The sequence below is a fragment of the Lontra canadensis genome, unplaced genomic scaffold (genome assembly GCF_010015895.1).
Source record: "Lontra canadensis isolate GAN:19392208 unplaced genomic scaffold, GSC_riverotter_1.0 scaffold82, whole genome shotgun sequence".
Lineage (NCBI taxonomy): Eukaryota > Metazoa > Chordata > Mammalia > Carnivora > Mustelidae > Lontra > Lontra canadensis.
The window spans coordinates 124,677-148,418 of NW_022631076.1; the positions used below are offsets into that span (position 1 = coordinate 124,677).

At 45.9% G+C, this 23,742-nt stretch overlaps 1 protein-coding gene across 1 annotated transcript in view; it reads left to right on the forward strand.

Annotated features, from left to right (window-relative positions):
* Window positions 1-62: 62 nt before the first annotated feature.
* The window catches only part of CCBE1 (collagen and calcium binding EGF domains 1), a 49,970-nt gene continuing 26,290 nt past the window's right edge, over window positions 63-23,742 (forward strand). The window contains exons 1-3 of the mRNA XM_032882553.1: window positions 63-309; window positions 1,531-1,621; window positions 19,819-19,871. Of these exons, the coding sequence (XP_032738444.1) occupies window positions 63-309; window positions 1,531-1,621; window positions 19,819-19,871 (391 nt within the window). The remainder of the gene's footprint in view (window positions 310-1,530; window positions 1,622-19,818; window positions 19,872-23,742) is intronic.

Consider the following 23,742-nt stretch of genomic DNA (forward strand, 5'->3'; position numbering starts at 1 on the left):
AGACCAGAGCAATCGCCTCACCTCCCCAGACCTCCATGTGGCTGCCTAACGCCCCCCGCCCCATGGTGCAGAGCGCTAGGAAGATTGCGGTGTGGGGGGGCGGGGGGGGCAGTAAATGTCAGCTGCTGTTCCTGCTGCAGTTCCTCCGGCGGGTCAGTTGGACCCAAATTACCCTTTCTCTGCAGCTGACATTCGATGGCACAGGAAGGGGGTGCCTGAGCCCCACAGGGGGGAGTTCTCACTACTCACTCCACGGCTGCCAGGGCATCCACAACACCGCGGACCGTGTCATGGGCATGCCACAGGCTGGTCGGCGGGGGCGGTGAGGGGAGGGGGGTAGGATGGGCGCCAGCGCATCCCCACAGAGAACAGGTCAGAACACTTGTCCTGCTGACAACGAGCCGGGAGCCTGTCTTCACCAGCATGAGGGGGCTTTTCCTCTCCTTATAGCTGCAGGTCGCTGTGGGTCGTCTCTGTTTCTTTTTAAGGGGATTTATTATTCATCGGTGACACAGAGTGTGAAGTGTCCACTGACAGGAGAGATGGTGCAAAACTGGAGGGGAGTCCGTGGTCCCCCTCCTTGCGGGAGAGTGATGACTGTTGGCTTTGAGCAGCCTGGCCACAGAAGAGCCGCCAGCCGAAACGCCTGGGACTCTGCAGAGCCCCCGGGCCCTCCTCTCACTTCTGAAACAGAATTTATAGCCTTGTATTTCTAATGTGCCTTTTTCACATTTTTCCTTTTTTTTTTTTTTTTTTTTTTTTCTGGTAAGGAGATTGGAACCACAAAGCCAAGTCCTGCAAGAATTCCAAGGACGTAGAGTTGGGCTCAAGTTCAACAGACTGAGTGTTTTGCGCTGCCCTCTGGCTCACCTTTGTTTAGATAAATAATTGAAAGGGTGCCATTTACAAGGCTCAGGCCTCAGAGGCCGCACGGAGGAATCTGGCTGGAGGCTGTAATTGAAAGCAGGAGATAACCAACAACACAGCCTGTTCCTCCCGTGGGATGTTAATGGGGTTGGGGGGAGATTTATCGTCTTTGGAATTCATGTTCTTAGGTTGCCCGTATCAGAGGATGAAGACATAGAACTCTTTTCTCACCAAAAAAAAAAAAAAAAAAAATCACAAAATATGCCCCATACCCTCCCCAGGGATTGTTTCGATTTTCAGTTGAGGCTACAGTCCCTCTGCTAACACTCAGTGCGCACAGGCGGTGGGCAGGCTGGGCTGGGTGTTCCCGAAAGCAGGACGGGAGCCTGGGGTCATTCCCTGAGCAGCTCCCAGCTAGACAGCAAAAAAAGACACAGCAGATTTCAACCCTGGTACTCAGTCCCCGCAGATTCTTTTTAAAAATGCTGACCCCCTGGTGCCTACCCCGGAAGTTCTGATTCAGTTATCCAGGGGTTTTGTCAGGGGCGTAAGTATGTTCATCATTTAAAAAGGAAAAATCTCAAGAAGTAGATTCCAGCAAGCCACCAGGATTGAGACCCACCGTTGTTGGGTTTTTTTTCCTAGACAGTCTGAGATGAGCAGATAGTAGCATAGGAACTGGAAACCCCTCCTGGTGGGGAGGAGTTCAGAGAAGGCATCTAGAGGAAGAGGAAGTGGAGCTGGACCCCAAAAGGTAGGTTAGGTGTGTTTGGGGTCAGGCAGGGAGAAGACTAGTCACACTTCCAAGCAGAGACTTCAGGAAGGGGGTTTCCTCCACGTCGCAGGGGGTTTTCTAGGATTCAGCTCAGCCTGGCACACACTCGGTTTTGCACGAAACACCCAGTGCATCTGCTTGTCAGTCTTATCGCTTCTTCCTAATGAAACCCACGGAAGGATGTCTTCTGGCCGGGAGTAAGGCTCCAGACCCCAGGGAAAACCATTCAGAGGACAGCACCGAGGCACCGTCAGGGACTTACACACACTTAACATTGGCGGAGAAACTAGAACTTCCCTTGTTTCTTAAAGCAAGCTGACGGTTAAGAAGCACATTTCCCCCTTGGCTTACTTTGCACGGCCAGCACCGCTCGTTTCTTGTTGAAACTCAAGCTGTGACTCTTGCTCAAGGTTAGCAGTAAATCATTTACTAGCTGCCCAGAGCATCTGGACATTCATCTGTTATTGACAGGGTGTGATGAGGGCTGTGTCTACAGGTGAATAAGAATAAATTTGAACCATCCATGAGTGATTTCCATATAGGAAACTAATATTTGTGCTTTTGATAAAACGCACAGCAGTCATGGAAATCCTACTTACAATTAAACCCCAAATCAAAAGCCTTTTGTACTATCACTTCCCAGGACTAGATCATCCATATGTTACCAGGATAACTGGAAAAGTTCAAGATCTTGGTTGCAAAGAGCAGAAGTGCCGCTTGGATTTCAAGAACAGAGGGGGCCGGGGTTAGGATGGTTGGTGTTCATATGGGCAGGGGAGGGACGGGAGAGGTGACGTGGTCAGAAAACAGGGCCGCCCCAGCGGGTGACTCTGCCTTCCTCTCCCTCCTGAAGTCCCTGGTCAGGATTCTAACCAACACCCAGCTTCCTCCCCTGACTCAGGCTTTCAGCCCACTGCTCTTCCAGACCTTTCTCAGCTGCGGGAGACTCCGTTGTACCGCTATGGCCAGCTGGCCTACTCATGGGGCGTCTGTTAGTGTAGAGCCCTGGACAGGAGCATGAGATTGGTCCGTCGCACTGTTTTGTCCTGGGAGAGATGGCTGGACTGGACACTCTCGATCCACATGCCCCTTCCCAGCCTTCTCAACCCAGAGGAGCGGGAGCATTGCCTCTTGGTACAAAATAGGACTGTCCAGGCTACCCAGTCAGAAGCAACAAGGGGCTGGGGAGTTCTCCCTAGGAAGGGACCAAGGGTGGGCAAGCACAGAGACTGACCTCTCCGGGTAATTTGAGGTTCTAGTTAATAAGGCACTACTATCTCTTACCATGTAACAAAACCCAAACAGTGCTGTGTCCCTCAGGCCAGGATAAACAGGACCTCGTCAAGCTCTTCTGAATGTCCTGTCTCTGCCCTGAGTGGCCTTCCATTCTCTTCACTGTCTAGATAGATCTTATCCCTCCTGTAAAATCCAAATCGAATCCACAGAGAATTCTCAGACCGCACTGATCTGAGCCTGCCCTGTCCCGTGGTTATCTTTGATGGACTGAGTATCTTTTGATATGTTGAGTATCAGATTCCTTTCGAAGGTCAAGTTGTAGTTGAACTGTTCTTACGTTGTGAATCCTCAGTGATTATACCACGTCTTTTTATTTTGGGATTCTTCCTGTTTCCTAAGGCATCTATCGGTGACTTGCCCAGGCTCAGCATTCAATGAGTATTCACTGATTTCGTGTAAGTTACTGTGCTGTTTATCTTCCTGTCTTCCAGTGTTTCACAGCGGTTTGTCAGAACTGTTATGAACATTCCTTTAATACACACTGTAACCCCTGTGCTAATGGAAGAGGACAGAGAGTCACAGAAACCACAACTGTTCTTCCTGCTGTCATTATTACTATCCCTTTATAGGACATTTTGTTTAAAGATTTATTAATTTGACACAGGGAGAGAGAGAACACAAACAGGGGAGAGGGAGAAGCAGACCCCCTGCTGAGCAAGAAGTCTGAGGCAGGATTCAATCCCAGACCCTGGGATCATGACCTGAGCCGAAGGCAGATGTTTTAGCTGACTGAGCCACCCAGGCTACCCCTGGATATTTCTTGTATAACAAGAACTATACCAAGTGCTTTATCCATCCCATTGAAACCCTAGCGAAGTATGTATCAATACTGCATTTCTCAGAAAAAGAAACTGTGAAAATGTAAATGTATACATAACTGATATCAATTCATCAAACCAGTAAGTGGGGGACTTAGGTTTAAACCTCAGGTCTGCCCGACTTTAAAACAGATGCCCATAAAGTGATAATATGCAAGGTCTCCACATTTTTGTGTTTAACTGTTTTGATTCATTCGGGCCTCCAAAACACAGAGGCTTATTTGCCACTCAGCAAAGATCCAAAATTAGCATCCCGACACCCCTGCTTACCCTGGACAGGGAGGCCGAGTTTGCAGGCAGCCTCTGGATTGTGGTCCCAGCCGTACCACGGAACAGTCTCAGAGAGCTTGGCCAGACTAGCTGGGCAACCTGGTTCATCTCCGAGAACACATATTGTGTACTCCAGGCAGAGCTGACTATTTGTAGTCACAGGATGCAGAAATTGGTAGACAATTTGTCACTATTCCATGCAGGAAATATTACTAGGGTTTACTCCTTAATATCTAGCCACTACTCCTGCCAGCCCCTAATTCCTTCTACACCTTGTAATGCAGAAAAGGAGAAAGGAAGGGAGGGAGGGAGGGAGGGAGGGAGGAAGGAAGGAAGGAAGGAAGGTCCATCCATTGGAAGCCAGAAAAAATAAAGCAGAAGGAAAAAAGAAAAGAGAAGATAAGGCTTTTACCCTTATCACGTAAACAGCATCTTGGAGACATTCTTCCTGAGGTGGGAATTCTAGCCAAGCTGGGTTCTGTCAGGATGTGCCAAGCATCTGTGATCCCACACTAGGCTCGTGCTCAGGATAACTAAGACCTGATGCCTGTCCTGGAGGAGTTCATGGTCAATTAGCAGGACCAGACTGCAGTATGTACAATGGTAGAGACTCACATAGCTTCCCGTAGCCCCTAAGATTCTCCATAGAGAACCACGACTTGAGCAGATTTGTCTAGAGGTCGTGAGCACCTGCGGGCTGCAGATCCCAGGGAGGCAGAGCTGCCCTAAAGAACCTACAGCACGAGCCAGGTCTGAGAGCCGTCCAGAGGCCTTCATTACTTCCCCATGTGTTTGTAAAACATTTCAAGACATCTGCTCACTCATACCAATGTCTGGAATATGGTCAGAAACTAATTTCTTACAGCAGCTCCTTCTAACGCGTGTCTATTCCCCCTCCCCCAGACCCGGGGACTGAGGATGTATGTTTTTTTATGTGTATTTCTTTCTCTCTGATGCAAAAATACTCATAAATGGAATATTTCATACTATCATTAATAATTTTGCGTGGAACGGTAATTATTTGGAGACGGGAATTTTAAAATTTTTTTTTAGAAATTTTTAAAACCCACTTAAATGAAGTATAATTTACATCCTTTTAAAAAAAAATTTAGAGAGAGTGTGCGTGCGTGAGAGGGGCAGAGAGAGAGAGAGAGACTCTCCAGCGGACTCCCCACTGGGCATGGAGCCTAACACAGGGCTCGATCCCCCGACCCTGAGGTCTTGGCCTGAAATCAAGAGTTGGGCGCTTACCCAACTGAACCGCCCAGGCACCCCTAATTTACATCCAGTAAAATGCACCAATTCTAAGTGTACAGTGAGTTTTGACGAAGTGCACAGCCATGTAACTACCACCACAAGGAGAGCTAGAACATTCTCATCACCTCAAGAGCCAGGATATTTGGAGGTTGGGGGAGAACTTAAAGATCACCCTAATCCAAGACCCTTTCTTCTCAGAATGGGAAGCAGAGACCCAGGGCAGGACAGCGGTTTGTTCAAGCTCACGGCACAGTCTGTTGGCTTCGTCAGTAGCACTTCCCTGACTAGTCCTCCCTCTCTCCGGCTTCTCTCCTGGTCCCAGTTCTGGCAGGAGGACATCTCCCCAAATCATGTCCTTGGCACTCAGCTTCACCCGTTCCTCTGAAGACCCTGCCTCGCCCTTGAGTTGCCCGAGGCCTCAGGCATCCTGAACATTGTGTCTAAACCAAGGGTAATTGATCCCTTCTATCATCCCAAAATCTGTGCCATAAAATTCTTCTGATCTAGCTCTTCCCTGCTTAACCAGCAACTAGTCAATGGTGACCTCATCCTCAAGACAGCTCTGCTAAGAGAATTCTCTAGTCTCAGTCTGCTCTGTTTTTCTTATTCTCTACACCCCATGTGTTAGGAAATCCTATAGATCCTGCCTCTAAAATTTCTTTAAAGCCCATCAGTTCAGTTCCACTATCCTATTTACACTGTCTTAATTTCTTCCCTAAAATATTTCGGTGGCCTTCTTTAACTGCTGTCTGCAGTCTCTCCCATCCGGCCTCAGCTCTGGGCCTGTACTGTGATTCCATGACTCATGGATTCCGTGAGGTTCGGGCTTGGAATACACATCCTGAAAGTGGTCTCCATCCTTAATCAAGGACAGAGAATTATTCCCCAGAAGGAAACAGAGATTGCCAGACAAACTGGATTTGGGGCCAAGCTAGAGAGGGACAATTATAATGAGTATATAGTGAGGATGAGTGTCCCTTTGTCTGAGCCCGGATATATTTTTCTGGGGCAGGACCAACTCTGTGGGCCACACGTTGCTGCAGCCTCTGACACTGAGTTACCACTCTTCCCAGTGTACTTGGGTCACAGTGCTGCTACTGCTCCGTCTTGTGTTCTCAGGAGCTGTGAATATGTATTTCTCGTACACCGATCATCTTCAAGCACCACGTGCAGACCTCACTCGTCGCCATAGCTCCTGTAAAACCCAGTTCCCAGAAGAGGTGGCCTCTGGAACCCCGTAGCCTGGATTTGTGTCCAGCCCAGCTACTGATTTGAACAAGTTACTTAAGAATTCTGTGCTTTAGTTTTCCTATCTGTAAGAAGCATGGTTATGCGAATTTAATTAAGTAATCTATGGAAAATGCTTGGCTTGGCATATAGGAAACTCCCAATTAAGTGTTGGTTGAATTAAGTCAAATTTAATGCTTCCAGTTGTTAGCTAATCTGAAGTTTTTACCACGATATTGGATCATTATATAATTCGGTATCTAAAGTAGAAGACTCGTGCTCTCATCTGTAAATGATTTAGAGGTAGGAATCCCACTTTAAGCAATGCATACAGTTAGACCTGAGTTAATATCTGTTGTACTTCATTTTCCATAAGAGTTTGATGCACGTAAGGACTGTGTCACATGAGTAATTAATGTAAGAAAGAAGATTGGGTCCCCTCCGTCTTTGAAAGTCATTACAAGTAAAGCTCTCTGCTTTAAGGCTTCCTCATTTAATTCCCAGGTGACAGACCTGTGGGCAAAAATCTGAATCGGGAAATTGTAACTACATGTTTCCCGTACTGAGAGCTCCCTGGAAATGCCTCATTTACAAGGTGAAGTGCAGGGAAGGGGGCTTACTGCCAACGAAACTCTGCCCACTGTGCAGAAAGGAGGATCGTAGCTCTGTCAAAGCAGAGAGGACTCTAGCTCTGGTTAATTTACGACATTTATATTTCCAGACATTTATATTTCAAGGGTCAGTATTTCACAAGGCTCAAGGGCTCCTTGCCCAGTCATTCCTGGAGCAGAATAAAAGGTTCGGTCTCCTCCATGTCCCCTTATGGCTTACTAACCTTGCCTGTCAGTAACCTTGCTCCCATAGATTCATTTCCTGTAGTTATTTTGGCTCTCAAAGCTGAAATCAAAAATAATAGCTTAAACAAGATGGGAGTTTCTCTTACACAAAAGCGTCCCGAGTCCTTAATTGATATGGTGGCTGGAAAGCATCATTGAGCTTCTTGTATGTTGAGCCTCCCATCACCATGGTCCAAGATGGCGCACTGCCATGTCCATGCTGCTCACGGGAACGTGAAAGGGAGAGACTGTGCGCCCCTCCTGTGTAAGGGAAGCGCCTGGCAATTGTACACATCAAAGCTACTTGCATACTGTTGGCCGGCTCATTCTCCAAGCAGTATGGTGGGTGAGAGGCTGGGGAATAGTTCCTTTTTTTTCCTGGGTGGCTATGGACCCAGCTCTAATTTGGGCTTTTGTTGCAATAGAAAAGAAAAGGAAGTAGGTAAGGAGAAACCACTAGCTCTCTCTGCCACAGTAATGACCTCTGGAAGTGCAGCTGTCATAGGTCATCTAGGGTCTCTTACTAGGGAGAAGACTAGAAAGCGATGTCTAAAAACAGCCTTGTGGATTATTTGCCTTTGATCTCTGGTCCCGTCGAGGATGCTCTTCTCTTCCAGTTTGGCAGTGAGAAGTAGGTTCCAAGTTCCATTTTCTTCTATTAGTTTTAAGATATAACACGTTCTCACTATGGAAGCTATTACCCAATCATTGCAAGAAATCTGGAAAATAAGGGCAAGGAAAGTGAATGCAAGGAGGGTGCCAGGAGTTCGCAGTTTAGGAGTCCAACAGAGAGGTCAGAGTCGAAATCCTGACCTGATGCTGAATCCACCCTTTGAAGGAGAGAGAGGAGGAGGAAAGGCTGACTGAGCTGCAGAGAAAGCCCGGAGTTGGGATGAGAAGGCAGTGGAGCCGTCAGGAAACTTCAGGAATGTTTCGGAACCACGGATGACTTCTTGTATTGTTTGGTTTACCGTGAATAATTCAGGGCTTGAAGATATGATTGCCTGGATGAATGCCATTGTAGCAGATTAATAACTGTTCAGGCAAGAGCACCTGGGTGACTCAGATAAGCGTCTGCCTTCGGCTCAGGTCATGATCCCGAGGTCCTGGGATCGAGCCCTGCACTGGGCTCCCTGCTCAGCGGGAAGTCTGCTTCTCCCTCTCTCTGTGCTGTCCCCCACAGCCCCCATTCATACTCTCTGTCTCTGAAATACATAAATAAAATCTTAAAAAAATTTTTTTCAGGTGTTCCTAGGGTTATGGTTAGAGGGTTGATACAATAAAAACACAGCAGAGACTAGGGCTCTGGGCCCCACGGTGTCATGGCACTGGGTGAACTACACAGCTGCAGGGAGTAGTCTCCACGTCCACACACTGTCCGTGGACCATGGCCCCACGGAGTGAGACACGGTTCCCAGTTCTCGGTGCTTCTGAACATTAGCAGCCATGGGAATAAATGTCAGAAATGCATTGGCTTAAAAACATCTCACAAATGGGGGGGAAGTTTCCATTAAAATACTCTCTAAGGCAAACCTCTATTCAACCAGTTTTCTGATGTGAAAAAAAAGAATGAACATCCTTCTAAATGATACGCTGACTCCCAGGGGCATTTTCTTAATAAATGCCATATATTGTTTCCCTGTGACTTGGTCCAAATCCGTTTGGTTGAAACCTCTTTGGTCAAGTTTGCCCAAAATGTAAATCCTGTGGAGTCTCTGGGTGAGGGAATTCACAGTAGACGCCTGTATGTGCTGTTCTCAAATGTGCTTCTTTACCAGCTTCAAAACCAGTAGGTTCCAGAACCATCGCCAAGCCTGGCATTAGAAATGTACCAAAACACCCTTGAAAAATCCCCCAGAGGCCTCTTTATTATTTCCTTTATTTTCACTTATTAAAAAAATAAGTACCTGCCCATTGTAGGAAAATGAGACAACACGTAAAAAAGAACCTGACTTACTGTGGTGATCATTTCAGTGTCTACAGATGTCAAATCATATGTTGTGCACCTGAAGCTGGTCTGAAGTTATAAGTCAATTTTAGCTCAAAAACAAACAAACAAAAAAAACCAAAAACAAAAAAACCCCACAAAGAACATCTTCCATCTTACACACATAGAGAGATCTGTGAATACCCAACCTAACCCTTCTTTTCTTAATGAAAAGATATTACGTGTGTGTGTGTGTGTGTGTGTGTGTGTGCATGGACACAGTTTTATTATTTCTTATACAAAGATAGTGCCAAACTACCTCTCTCAATTTATCATCTAATGTTTCAGAAATGATCAACTTCTCAAATGAAATAGGGAAAAGGCAGCCAGCAAGCAAGATGATGAGGGCTGATGGGGTAGAAAACTCATTGGGGGAGACAAGGAGGGAGGGGAACAGGGAGAAGAGAGCTGGAGGTCGAGCACTGACATCGTGGCCAAGAGGCAGGTTCTTGTCTCCAAGACCTGTGTGGACTCCGGGTGGCCCTCTGGGGGGTCCCTGACCATGTGCGACTGAGAAGCGCTGACAGGGCAGGGAGATAGGGAAGTGCTGGCAGAAACGTATAAAGGGGCCCCACACATGTTCTCAGCCCTACACCCCAGGCCATTGTCCGCGCCTCCCGGGAGCTCCCAGGCCAACTTTGAGCAAACTGTATAAGATCTGGTCATGTGAGTGCCTTTCATCGTTGAGAACAGAAATGACACTGATCGGAGAGAGGGGAGTGGAACTCGGTAGTAGCCCGAGGGGGTTTCCTTCTGCTAGCTGACAAAGTCATCTTTGCGCAGGAGCCACCATGGGAATTAAACAGCCAAGACACTGGCTTTTGACCTGCGGTCAGTCAGCACGCCTGCGTCTCCCTGAAAGCCACACCCACGGGCAGTCAGACTATGGCCCAACTGCTCCCTTCCCAGTGCTCCGCCTCCTCTAAAACACCCCAGCATCCCCGACGGTGAGCACTGGAGCAACAGGAAGACCAGCCTATTTCTTTCTACGTTTTCTGCTTGATGTATACAACACTGTCCTACCCTGTGTGCTCCTTTGCTTCTTGGTCCCTCGCACCAAGCCATCGAGGTGTGTACCATTACTATCCCATTTTACAGACACACAAATCAAGCTAGGGGGTTTTTAAGTCACTTGTCCAGGTCCCACAGCTGGAAAGCAGCAGAGCCTGGATTCACACCTGAGAGGTACCTCCCTCTGGGGCCAGAACTGTAACCGCCAGCTCTTCTGTCTTCCTGGGATGTGCAAGACAAACATTTGTGGAGGGGATAGGTTGTTCCCCCTTGAAGCCTTATAGGGATAAATGCTTTCCCATTTATCCCCATCTAAGAATAATCCTCACATGCCTAAAAAAAAAGTCTGTCTGTAGTTCACAGAACTAAAACCCGGATGATACCACGCCCAGGGGGTTACTGGCTAGAGGGATGACTTCAACAGCATTCTCTCTTCATTTGATCTTTTTGTGTATGTTTGGTAAAATACACATAACATAAAATTTACCATATTAAGCATTTTTAGGTGTGCGGTAGCTGTCACCATCCATCTCCGGAACTTTCTCATTCTCCTGAGCTAACACCGTGCACCCATTTATACCCACAACTCCCCGTTCCCTCCCCACCCAGCCCCGGGCCACGACCATTCTACTTTCTGCCTATGAATGTGACCACTTGAGGCGCCTCCTTTAAGCGGAGTCATACAATATTTGTTCTTCTGGGTGATTTCGCTTAGCGCCATGTTTTCAAGTTCCATCCGTATTGTGGCACGTGTCACAACGTCCTTTAGAGGTTGTATAATACTCCATTGTGTGTGTGTGTGTGTATCACAGTTTGTGTCTTCATCCATCTGGCAGGGGACATCTGGGGTGTTTGTAGCTTCGGCCGTTGTGAACGACGCTGCTGCAGAAAAACACCTGTTTGGGGTTTGCTTTCCCTTCTTCCAGGTATATACCCGGAATTGCTGGAGCCGGTGATTCCTCTGTGTTTAATGTGCTGAGGAGCTGCCATGTCGTCTCCTGCCTTGGACCTTGACCGTCAGTGACTGTGCATATGAGAGCACGTTATACGTAACTCGCTCCCTAGGATTCTCTTCTTACTGTCACTGAGATTGGGCAGGAACAAGCTTTTATGCAGATGAATAAATAAGTAGGTTTATTTGCCCTTTTTTGATTGTTTGTTTACCTTCTCTGATTGCTATAGTAAACATGATGTCATTTGCACTTTCTGGCTAAAGTGGAGAAGCACTTTCTGGCTAAAAGGCTGGAACCGAGCATGCCCAGATGGGAGGTGAGCCCTTTTACTGGGTTCTGTTCTCAGGGCATCCGGTGGAAAAGGAATTCTAGTAGTTCATGTGAAGTCGTGCAAAGCTCAATAAAAGTTTTGGCAAGAGAAGGAGGCTGAAAGAAAGAGGAAACTTCCTCTCTCAAAGGAGTTTTATAGAGAAATCCAGGACCACTTTTAAATCCTCAGGCCTCTAGGGGCACCTAGCTGGCTCAGGTGATTAAACAACTGACTCTTGATTTCCGCTCAGGTCCTCATCTCCATTATGAGATCGAGCTCTAAGTTGAGCTCCACTCTCAGCGCGGAATCTACTTGTCCCTCTCCCGCTGCTCCTTCCCCCGCTCATGTGCTCTCTCTCTCTCTCTGAGAAATAAATGAATAAAATCTTTAAAAAACAATCAGTCAATTCATTCATCCATCCATCCATCCTCAGGTCTTTCATGGAGTCCCAGGGGTTTCGTGGGCTGTGTTGTTCCTGGCAGGAGTCTCTCAGGGACCCCCTTGTCTGGCACGCCACGGCAGGATTAGGTGGGGGAAAGAGGCTCTGCACACTGGTCTCTGCATTTTCCCAGCCTCGTCTCTCTTCAGTGAGGACTGACTAGTTGGGGATGTGGGGAAGCTGCCATCAGTTGGCCTTCAGAAGCCATCACCAGGAGGCTTGCCTTGTTCCAGAATGAGATGTTCTGTTGAAAGCATTCTTTAAAAAGGTTTGCAAATTCTCTGTGCCTGGGCAAGATTATCTACTCGTGGGTATGTCCCCCGGGGGCCTCTGGCTTGGTGTGACAGTCTTGAGTTTCTCGGGTCCATGTTTCCCCAAAGACTGTACCTTCTGCCTCTTGCGGTGGTAGATGAAGGGGAGCTGACATGGGGGAGGGAACGGGAAATGCAGCTTCTCACCAGAACTTTAGATTGTCTGGCTCTCTTCTGGCCTCCCCTTTCCTCGGTACCTGGTGTGTCCAGTTCCTAAGCCTGGCTGAGGTTCTGCAGGGTTTTGGTTTCTCTGCAATAACCTCTTCTGGAGGCTCATAGGTTTGAAGTTTCTCCACCCTGCAAAATCGCTTCCTGGGAACCTGGGTGGCTCAGTCAGTTAAGCGTCTGCCTTCGGTTCCGATCATGATCCCAGGGTTCTGGGATCAAATCCCACATCAGGCTCCCTGCTCAGCAGGGAGTCTGCTTGTCCCACTCCCTCTGCCCTCCCCCTGCTTGTGCGGGCACACACTCACACGCTCTCCCTCTTATTCTGACAAATAAATAAAATCTTTAAAAAAAAATAAAGGCACTTCCCACTCTCCCATCTACTGGCCATTTTCCTATCAGACTCAATATTAGAATTATATTTCTAATCTATGGATTTTGACCTTGCATTTTTATTTCTTATTCCCATTATCTGGGGTTAACTTGTGAAAGAAGAGGCCAAAAATACTACTTTTCCTTCATCATCTTGAAATCAAAACTTTTCTCCCTCCCTCCTCTCTCCCTCTCTGCCTCTCTTTTGTTTCTGGAAGAAGATCTCAGCCACTGAATAGGAAGTGGAAGGAAGAGACAAGTCCCAAGATGAAGGCATCTGGGAAGACTGGGTTCTGCTGTCTTCTTTCTGTGTTCATAAAGTGGCAGCTGGATCACTGTTCTGCCCCTGTGCCTGGCTCTGTGCTGGTTAGCTTTATTATCTGTAATCTTTGTGGTAATTCTGCAAAGCAGATATTATTATTCATGTTTTATCCATAAGGCATCTGCATCTCAGCGAGTTAAAGAGATGAGCCCCAGGTCACATCACAAGCTTTTTAAATGACAGGGCCAGAACTGTAAACCAGATGTGCTTGACCCCAGAGCCATTGCTTCATCCACTGCATGTGGCTTGGCACAGAGAACCCTAAAATACTCTAAAAAGTGCAGAACTTTAAAAAAAGTTCTGATCTGTCTGGTGCATATCTAGACAGCCAGGCAAAGGAAACCCGAAATAAATCTTGGGAAAATTTACTATTGCGGTGGAGCAAGTGTTGAAATATTTCTTGCCCTATAACTCAGTTGACCTTTCAAGGTCCCTTCTCATCCTCTAATTCTATTAGCAGAGGATGCTAATAGGCAGTTTAAAAAAAAAAAATCTTTTCTAGACTCTGCTAACAGCACACAGTCAAATGATGGTATCTCTATCATCTTCATTTTCCCAACTCTGTTTTTCCTTCCAAAAGCTCTCACACACACTTGGTTGCTGGGATAGATCTCTGGCTGCACTATTTCTATTTATGATTCTGTGTGTGTGTTAATGCTCTGGGGTACCCAGGGGAAGCCTCCACAGACTTTCCTGATTAGCACATGTCGCCCTTTATATGTAACCACCCCTCAGATCACCACTTCTCCTCGCCAAGAGAGGAGAAAAGCATCTGCATTTGGAAAACCAAGCTATGACACATGAAGTGGATTAAGAAGGACCGGCTCCCCAGAATCCACATGAGCTTTTCCCATCTTCGTTTGTTTTTCTTAAAGATAAAAACCACACGGCCATGTGTGTAGCTGGGTCTAACAAGTGCCTCGCTTACATAACAAGAGGGGGATTTTACTTTGGCTATCTTGACTTCGTTATACATAAATTATGTTGTGAGTAATCTTTGAAATGGCATGACATGTGCAGCCAGTGTTTATTTTTTTATACTTTGGAATATTTCATGGTTTATTTTAAATGGTGGCTTATGTTGGATTGGTGTTTAACGTGCAATGTAATGCTGTCTTCCCGGGAACTCTAGAGAAGCAGGAGGGTACCCTGTGGTGTCAGACCTCCTTCTCTCCAGCAGAGAGATGGAGTTAGGTATGCAACGGAGAAAAAAACAGCCAAGGGGAAGTTAATTCTTAACTGAGCAGGTATTTAAATGCAACATGGCCATACTGAAGCTTAGATCTTCTCCTGGTAGAGCTCTGTAGCCTTTGGAAAGCATATCAAATCACTGTTACTTAATTTCATACAAAGGTAAATGACAGATTACTTTGGGCTCCCCTAAATGGACAATCCCAAGCCTTCGCAATGCTCAGAAAGATCAGAATGCCCAAGTATGAGGTCTTGGACACAGAAAGAAAGATTGTTGTAAGGGTGGCATGTGCATGAACTTTGAAATGCCATCAAACTTCTCAGCAGCTGTATGTTAGGTGCACTGTTTAAATAGAAATAGACAAATAGAACCATATGTTTAAATGTGCCGTTGTACTTAAGGTGTATCAAAAACACGTGTTTCCCCTCCATCCAACTTTCTCATAATTTGTTTGAGTTCCCGATAATTTAGGGCCCTTTTCTTCCTCTAACAGTCTTCTGTAGGACAGCTTCAGGTAATACAGTAAGTAAGAGCTGTAAAATTTTAATGATTTGTCCTATCAAGCAGTTTTCTTTCTGGTTGTTAGGAACTTGGACTTTCTTAAACCATGGAAAACTAGACAGAGTGTAAGTTTCATGCACTGTAAAGGTAGGTCCTCTACCTCTGTTAGAAATAATAATAATCATAAATTTCCGCCCCAGGGGCTTCCCCTTGTGTAAAATTATAAATCACTTGGAGGTGTTGGGAAATTATGTTTAATTGGAAAACTCTGGACATTGCCACACATCCTTCATAGCACTAAATCACACACACACACACACACACACACACATAAAACATAAAATATGCTGAGGAAAGATTCAAAATAATCTATACTGAGTGTACACATAGAGATTGGCAAATGTGTCTTTTGCAGGGAGGGGATCCTTAGTTATTTCACTCAGGTCTGATTCGGGAGCATCCCAGATGCCACTGGTTTTTATCATGGAAGCCCACTTATTATGCTTTTGAAGTAAGATTGTCCACGGCAGCTGGATTGCACATGAGAAATGTTGCAGGGAGAGATGGGGTTGTGCTGCTGTCCCCAGATGGTCTTCAGAATGTTCTCTGAGCAGATGTGATGTTTATAAGTTGTATACATTTTATACGTTTTTAATACATTTTATATAGAGTTTATACATGGATTTAATAAAAGTCTTAAAAATTTTTAAAGTTTTAGGAAGAGGGTGGCTCAGTCGGGTAATCAACTGCCTTCAGCTCAGGTCGTGATCCCGAAGTCCTGGGATAGAGCCCCGCATCAGGCTCCCTGCTCAGCAAGGAGCCTGCTTCTCCCTCTTCCCCTACCCCCTGCTCATGCTCTCTCTCTCTCTCTCTCACGTATTCTCTCTGTCTCAAATACACAAATAAAATCCTTAAAAAAATAAAAGTTTTAGGAAGAGATTGCCGACGTTTCTCCTATGAGTGGTAACCTGCCTAGCCGACCAGTCTACAAAGATTAATTTGACAGGGGAGCCTGGCTGGCTCAGTGGGGGAGCATGCAACTCTTGATCTTAGGGTTGTGAGTTCAAACCCCATGTTGGGTATGAAATTCCTTAAGAATAAAATCCTAAAAAAATAAATAAAATTGACCAATAATTTGTAAAAGTAGAAAGTAATGTTATTAAATTATTGTCTTACTAAAATGTGATAGAAAACATACATTTAAGTGTGCCAAATTTTTGTTAGGTAGAAGGCCTTGTCTCACCTGGTGGAAGGTTCTGACCATTTGACAAAGGTGGAAATTTGCTTTAGGACCCAGATAATGCCTAATTTCTCAAATCTGTGGTTTCTGCCCCCATATTCACCACAACATACAGATGATATGCTCACATAAATGGCGGCCTCAACAGACTACAGGCGATGTGTTCTTCCTGATCCCTGGACCATATTGAACTCCCTTTCTCCCCACCTAGAAAGCATGTCCAAATACTAATAATCGAGAGTGATATTTCAATGGGAATAACCTTGAATATGATTTCTCTTACGGTTACAAGGAAGTCATTTTTTTTTTTTTTAGTTTAACCTTTATAGTCAATGCAGAAGATCTTGGGCTATATTCTGGAGATTTGCAAATTCGCCATACCCAGGTTAATTCTTGGCCTCTGAATTAACATACCTATTTTGGAAGTGATCAAAGGGGAATATCTGCTGCAGTGGAAATGTCAACTTTGTCCATTTTCACACACAGTGTAGATGTTTTTTGACTATGTGAGCCCATTTACAACCCCGCCGTTGTTTAATTCTGCAGTTCTGTTTGTTGCTCTTACTTGCATCATGAATCCTACATGACAGTGGTATCATTTTTGCTTTAAAATAGTTAAGTGTGAAAAAAAAATAAAATAAGCATGAAAAAAATAGTCTTTTATACGTACCCACACACTTACCAAGCATAAAGCATCTCATTCCTTTTTAAAAATCCAAGTTTCCCGCTGGTACCCGGTCTTTCATTCTGAAGGGCTCCCTTTAGCGTTTCTTGTCGCCCAGCCCTGCTGGTGATGAATGCTTGGTTTTCTTTAATCTGAAATGTCTTCATTTCATCTTCATTCTTGAAGGGTATTTTCACCGGATATAGGATTCCAGATTGGCAGGCTGGTTTGTTTTCTCAGCACTTAAAAGATGACCTCCCACTGTTTCTGGTTACCATCGGTTTTGATGAGCACATGGCCGCACCCTTCGATGCTGTGCACTTTCTCTCCGCCTGCTTTCAAGGTTTTCTCTTTACTTTTCAGCAGGAGGACAAAATGTCTCTGGACATTTTGTATGTGTGTGTGTGTGTGTGTGTGTGTGTGTGCGCGCGCATGTGTGTGTATGTATTTAACCTGTTTCAGGTTTGCTAAACATTTTTAGTCTAAATTTATGTTTTTCATGAAATTTGCAATATTTCCTCTTTTTTTAAGATTTTATTCATTTCAGAGAGACAGCACAAGCATGAGCCGGGGAGGTCGGGTGGGGGGGGTGGCTGGGCAGAGGGAGAACTGGGCTCTCTGCACTCAATCCTAGGACCCTGGGATCATGACGTGAGCCAAAAGCGGACGCTTAACTGACTGAGCCACCCAGGCAGGCAATCAAGTTGGGATGTTTCAACCACTTTTCAGATTTGTTTTTGGCTCTATTTTCTCTCTCCTCACCTTCTGGAACTCCAAATACCATGCATTGTAGCTTTTCAAACTGTCTTAGGGACTGAGGCATGGTGTATTTTTAAACCATTTTTTTCTCTTTAAACTGAGCAATTCCTGGAACGCCTGGGTGGCTCAGTTGGTTAAGCGTCTGTCTTCAGCTCAGGCGGTGATCCCAGGGTCCCAGGATCAAGTCCCACATCGGGCTCCCTGCTCAGTAGGGAGCCTGCTTCTCCCTCAGTCTCTGCCTGCTGCTCCCTCTGCTATGCTCTCTTTCTCCCTCTCTGTCAAATAAATAAATAAAATCTTTAGAAATGAAAATTTTAAAAATTTTCTTAAAAATTGGATAATTCTTAAGCCTGGATCTTCAAATTCACTGGTTCTTTCCCACTTCCTAGTACCTTTCAGTTGTTAAACTCATCCAGCAAGATGTTTTTTTTTTTTTAATTTAGTATATTTGCCAGCTCTTATATTTTCTTCTTTTCATAGTTTGTATTTCTCTTAGATTTCCTGCCTTTTCATTTATTACAAGGGTATTTTCCCTTATAACATCAAACATCATTGTAACAGCTGCTTTAACGTTGTGTCTGATAAGTCCAACATCTGGAATTGGAGTTGGCATCCTTGGTTGTCTTTCCCTTGAGAATGGGTCACATTTGTCCAAGTGATGTGGAGACCCAAGGTCCTGTCCTGTTCATCCAAGAAGTGTTGGTCTTTTCCTTTCAGCAGGCAAGTAGCTCGGTGGGATGTAATGTGAAGACTGCCTTACAGTTGGTGGCAGCCCAAGCCTTCAACCAGTCTGCGTTGTACTTAATGGGGCTGTTTTGAGGCTGCTCCTCGCACCTGGGTCAGGGCTTATGAGAACTTGGGCAGAATTTATACGCAGAATTTAAGGCTCCCCTTCTCCAGCACTCGCCTTTCCAGGGTTTCCCTCAACGTTTCACACCTCGGTTTGCCTAAGCTTTGTCCTCCATTTGATCGAGCCAAAACACACGACAGGTTCCCTGTGTTTGAGCTTTCCACAGCACACAGCAACTCTGATCGGCACTGTGATAGACAAAAGCACGAAACTTAGCCTGGGTTTGTCCCTTGTTCAGAATTTCAGCTCTCCTCTTAAATCCTGCCTGCCTCTCTTTACTCACCAGAACTTACCAGTGGTGGGCTTCTTCTGTTTTATCCAGAGTTTAGAGTTACTGCCTATAGGGGGTTGGTCTGTTAGGAGCGTACAACTCCATACCAGAGACATAATCTTTCCAGTGGAGACCTAGATTTTGAACTAATGGCACCATTTCTCTAACTCAAGCAGAGATACAAGTCTTGGAAGTTTTTGTTAGAATTGCCTGTTTTGGGGAGCACCTGGGTGACTCAGTCAGTTAAGCGTCCAACTTTCGATTTTGGCTCAGATCATGTGCTCAGGGTCGTGAGCTCAAACCCCGTGTTGGGCTCCATACTCAACACTGAGTCTGCTTGAGATTCTCTCTCCCTCTGCCCCATTCCCAAGTGCTCACTCTCAAAATGAATAAATGAATGACTGCCTGTTTGCTGGTTTTTTTAATTCAAATAATTTAGATACCCCTTCAGTATCTTAAGGGGTACAGGTATAAAGCAAGCACCCAGATGAGAGTCAGAATGCATTGGCTCAAGCCTCAGTCTTTTTTTTTTTTTTTTTTGACAGAGACACAGCAAGAGGGAATACAAGCAGGGGGAGTGGGAGAAGGAGAAACAGGCTGATCCAGGGCTCAATCCCAGGACCCTGGGATCATGACCTGAGCCAAAGGCAGACATTCAAGGACCATGCAACCCAGGCGCCCCCTCAGTCTTTATTATTATTTTAACTAGCCATCATTGTGTTATGATTATCTAGTTATTATTAGCTAACTGTTATAATTAGCAAGTACTGTGAACTCCTGGCTTGTAGGCTGAAGGGCCTGGCCAGCCTCCAATTTCCTTTGTATCCTGGAGGCCTCTGATCGTCTGATCTAAGTGTCTTGAAGTCTCTGTGTTAATCCACTTCATAGGATTCAAGTGATTAATTTCATATATTACGTGGTGAAAAGGGCATCCTGCTGTTGGAAGATATGGCCATGTGCTACTGATAATATTTCCGCTTTTTATCTCTGCTTCCCTTAAAACTACACAACCCCTTCTTTCCCTTACGCCTCACTTTTTCTTGGGCACAAGTCATTCAATAACTGAAAAGAATTATACTGTTAATGTAACATCCCATTTAAAATATGTTTTTGTTTGTCTCTTAGGAAAAAATGCTGCAAAGGGTATAAATTTGTTCTTGGACAATGCATCCCAGAAGGTATGTAATATAAAAGATTTTGTCTTCTCACCTTGTTTGGGACTAGTCATTAGATGTCTATAAAGTTCAGATGTACGGAGGATATATGTGGTTTATCTATGTGTAATTTCGGGTTTTCTGGCATTAAATTCTCCTAGTGCCAGTTTGGCTACATGTAGCATGCTGTAGCTAAATAGTCACACAACTTATACACATATGTTGAGCATCCTCGATATATACAAACAATACACATGTGTTTCAGGTTTTAAGTTGCAGAGGCTCTATTTCCCTAATCAGCACTTCATACACAATTAGGACAGAAGCATCCTCCCACTTCCCTCTGTGCTTTTCATATGCTAAACTCAAAGCCCCTTCAAGCCCTGTGCCCAGCCGGCTCTAGCGAGATAGAGCAGGGTCAGACCTGGGCCCAGACCTCAAAGCCCACACCCACAAGCTGGGGAGACAGGGTATAGACAGCATGGAATCAGAGAGACCTGAATTTCTTTTAAAGACTTTATTTTTATTATTATTTATTTGTCAAAGAGAAAGGGGAGGCACAAGCAGGGGGAGCAGCAGGCAGCGGGAGAAGCAGACTCCCCACTGAGCAGGGAGCCCAATGTGGGGCTCTATCCCAGGACCCTGGGATCGTGACCTGAGCCAAAGGCAGACACTTAACCCAGTGAGCTCCCCAGGCGTCCCAAGAGACCTGAATTTTAATTGCACTTTCCATATTGCCTTAGTCCATTCTGGCTGCTCTAACAGAGATACTATAGTCTGGCGGCTTCAACCACAGATGTTTATTTCTTTTATAGTTCTGGAGGCGAAGTCTAAGACCAAGACCCTGGAAAGCTCCATGTCTGGTGTGAGCTTCCTGATTCATACTTAGCCACCTTCTTGCTGAGTCCTTGTGTGGCTAAAGGGGTGGGGGAGCTCTCTGGGGTTTCTTTATAAAAGCACCAAGCTCCTTCATGAGGCCTCCACCTCATGATCTAAGTCCCTCCCAAAGGCCCTGCCGCCTCAGACCATCACCTTGGAGGTTAGGATTGCAACATGTGAATTTCAAGAGACACAAGGATTCCATTCATAACACACATCCAGCTTCGTTTTTGTGGGAAAGTATTAGTACTTGACTCATGGTTGTTTTAAGAATCTTCCCACATGTAGGGTACTTGGAACGGAAGCCGGCTCTTATTAAGCGTTTGATGAATGGTGGTTCCTGCTGTTGTTTTTAATAATAACCATGACTTGTGTGGTGAAGGCATTCAGAGCAGCAAGTGTCTGGAGCGGGTACGGAGCCCAGAGGATCCAGGGCCATCCGAGGGGGTCTCAGGAAGGAGGGGGAGCCAGCCGATCAAGGAAGGCTGCCCAGGACCTGGACAAGTGGGAGGAGGAACGTTGCAAAAGATCCCAGCGCTGATCCAGAGAACCCTAAGAACTGTCTAGAAAGCGTGAGATTAGTTTGCCTGAGGCCGGGCAGAGGTGGGTGGGTATTGAGAAACGGGTCTTTTCACTCTCCAGCAAGAAGCTAGGGCTCCGCGGAGGACCAGGAGCCCAGCCAAGCCAGTTCCCGTTCCATTCTCTTACAGAGAGCACTTTCTTGTCTCAGTGAGAAATAAATGAATCCGCCCCCCCCCCCCCCCCCGCCCCGCCGTGTACCGCTCTCTTCAGGTAGAAGAGCTCACTGAACCATAGCTGGGACTTTTGAGAAAGCTGCTTTAGGAAGGTTGGTTAGGAAATCACTTTCCATAAGATGGTTTATGTGACCTCGGGGCTCTCTGCAACTGAATTTCTCACTGCCGGCCAGTTCTTTCGGTTAGAGCATGGTGGGGAAAAGGGAAAAAAAAATCCACAAAATGCACAAAAATGCAAAATAATTACATTCTTTTATAAGCCAGCTTTTCGCAGTCTGCAGCTGTGTCCTTTATATTTCCATTGGCAGATACTAAGAAAACGAAGTTTAGGCCAGTCTATTTAAGATCCCAGCTAAAGACCTCACCCGGCCTAAGTAAAAACACATTACACGGGTACCACCTACTTAGGGTTTCTTTTTTTTTTTTTTTAAGATTTTATTTATTTATTTGACAGAGAGATCACAAGTAGGCAGAAAGGCAGGCAGAGAGAGAGGGGGAAGCAGGCTCCCTGCTGAGCAGAGAGCCCGATACGATACGGGGCTCCATCCCAGGACCCTAGGATCATGACCCGAGGCGAAGGCAGAGGCTTTAACCCACTGAGCCACCCAGGCGCCCCTATACTTAGGGTTTCTTGAAATGTTAAGTGTTGTGGCCTCAAACATCAGAGCCTAAAAGTAGTGTCCCCTCCCCCTCAGCAGGGCCTGTGGTGCCTGTGAACAGCATAGCCTCGCCATAGCTAACACTCTTACTGGCCTCTGTTGCTGTCACTAGAACACTTCAGCGTTTTCATCTGCGGGAATAAGTCTGTGTGTGTGGGCTTCTTACCGAAGATCTCTGTAGTCCTAAAGATTTCCACTAGCAAGAACGCCACGTACCGATGTGGAACTTCAGGAAAGAGAGCATATCCGTTAGGAATGTCCAGAGAAACAGAGAGAAGCTTATTTAAAGGAATTAGTTGATGAGATCGTGGAGGCGAGCAACTCAGAAGTCCATAGGACAGGCTGGAGACCCAGAAGAAAGTTCCAGTTGGAGTCGAAAGGCCGTCTGCCTCCGAAATTCCCTCTACCCTGGGGGAAGTGGGGTTTTTTTCTAGGAAGGCCTTCACCTGATCGAATGGGCCCACCAACATTTTGGAGGGCAAACTGCTTGTTTCAGACTCTACTGAATTAAATGTGGATCCCATCTAACAAATATCCCCACAGAAACATGTAGACGATGGTTGACCCAACGTCTGGCTACTGTGGCTATTGTCTGTAGCCACATTGACTCGGAAGATTAACCCCTGCAGAGAGTGCGGAGACTGGAATTTCTGAACAAGTGTGCTGAGGAGAAGGGGGCAGTTTAAGACTGTTGTTGCCTCACATGTGTGTCTCCAAGTCAAAAGTCAACCACCCTGGGCCAGATCGGACCCACTGGCTATTTTTGTAAATAAAGTTTTATTGAAACACAACCATACTCCTGCACGTAAGTATTATCCATGGCTGCTTTTGCCCCGCCACTGCAGAGTGGAGGAGTGGTTTCCAGCCAGATCTGTTCTGCCAAGCCCCGCTGTATTGTTTTGATTTGCCAGGTGATAGGATAATCTGATTTGTTCTAGCTCAACAGTTATTAATGGAGCATAAACTGGGGGAAGAGAGTAGTGCCCATCCCTCCAGGGTACACAGTCCTTGCCAGATACCCAGACAACAGTAAGAGCTACTCATAAAGGAAGCAGAGGACCAGGCTGAGCTTTTACTGTGTGGCGGGCACCGTGCGGAAGGCATCATCCCAGGTAACCTTCATAAAAGCACCATAAAGGCTGTATTACTGCCACCATGGTATATAGGTGAGAGGATGAGGCTGAAAGGACTCAAGGTCACAAAGAGAGTAGCAGGGTCGGGAGGGCTGGCTGCAGAACCCATACTCCTCCCCATAAAGCGGCATGCCTCCTAGCCTGCAACAGAGTAGGCCTTCCAGAAATAAGGCAGAACATAGGAGCAAGAGAAAAATACAGAGCACAATACATGCGCTGCTTAGGGGCCCCTGGGTGGCTCAGTCAGCTAAGCACCTACCTTTGGCTCAGATCATGACCTCAGGGTCCTGGGATCAAGCCCTGCTCAGCAGGGAGTCTGCATCTCCACCCCACCCTCCCTCTCTGGTCTCCCTGTCTCAAATAAATTTTTTTAAATCTTTTAAAAATAAAAAAAAAAAAACCATTGGCTCCTTAGAGGTGATAGTTAGTGGAGGAAGCCGTATTTGACTGGCAGGAAAGCAGACGTGCC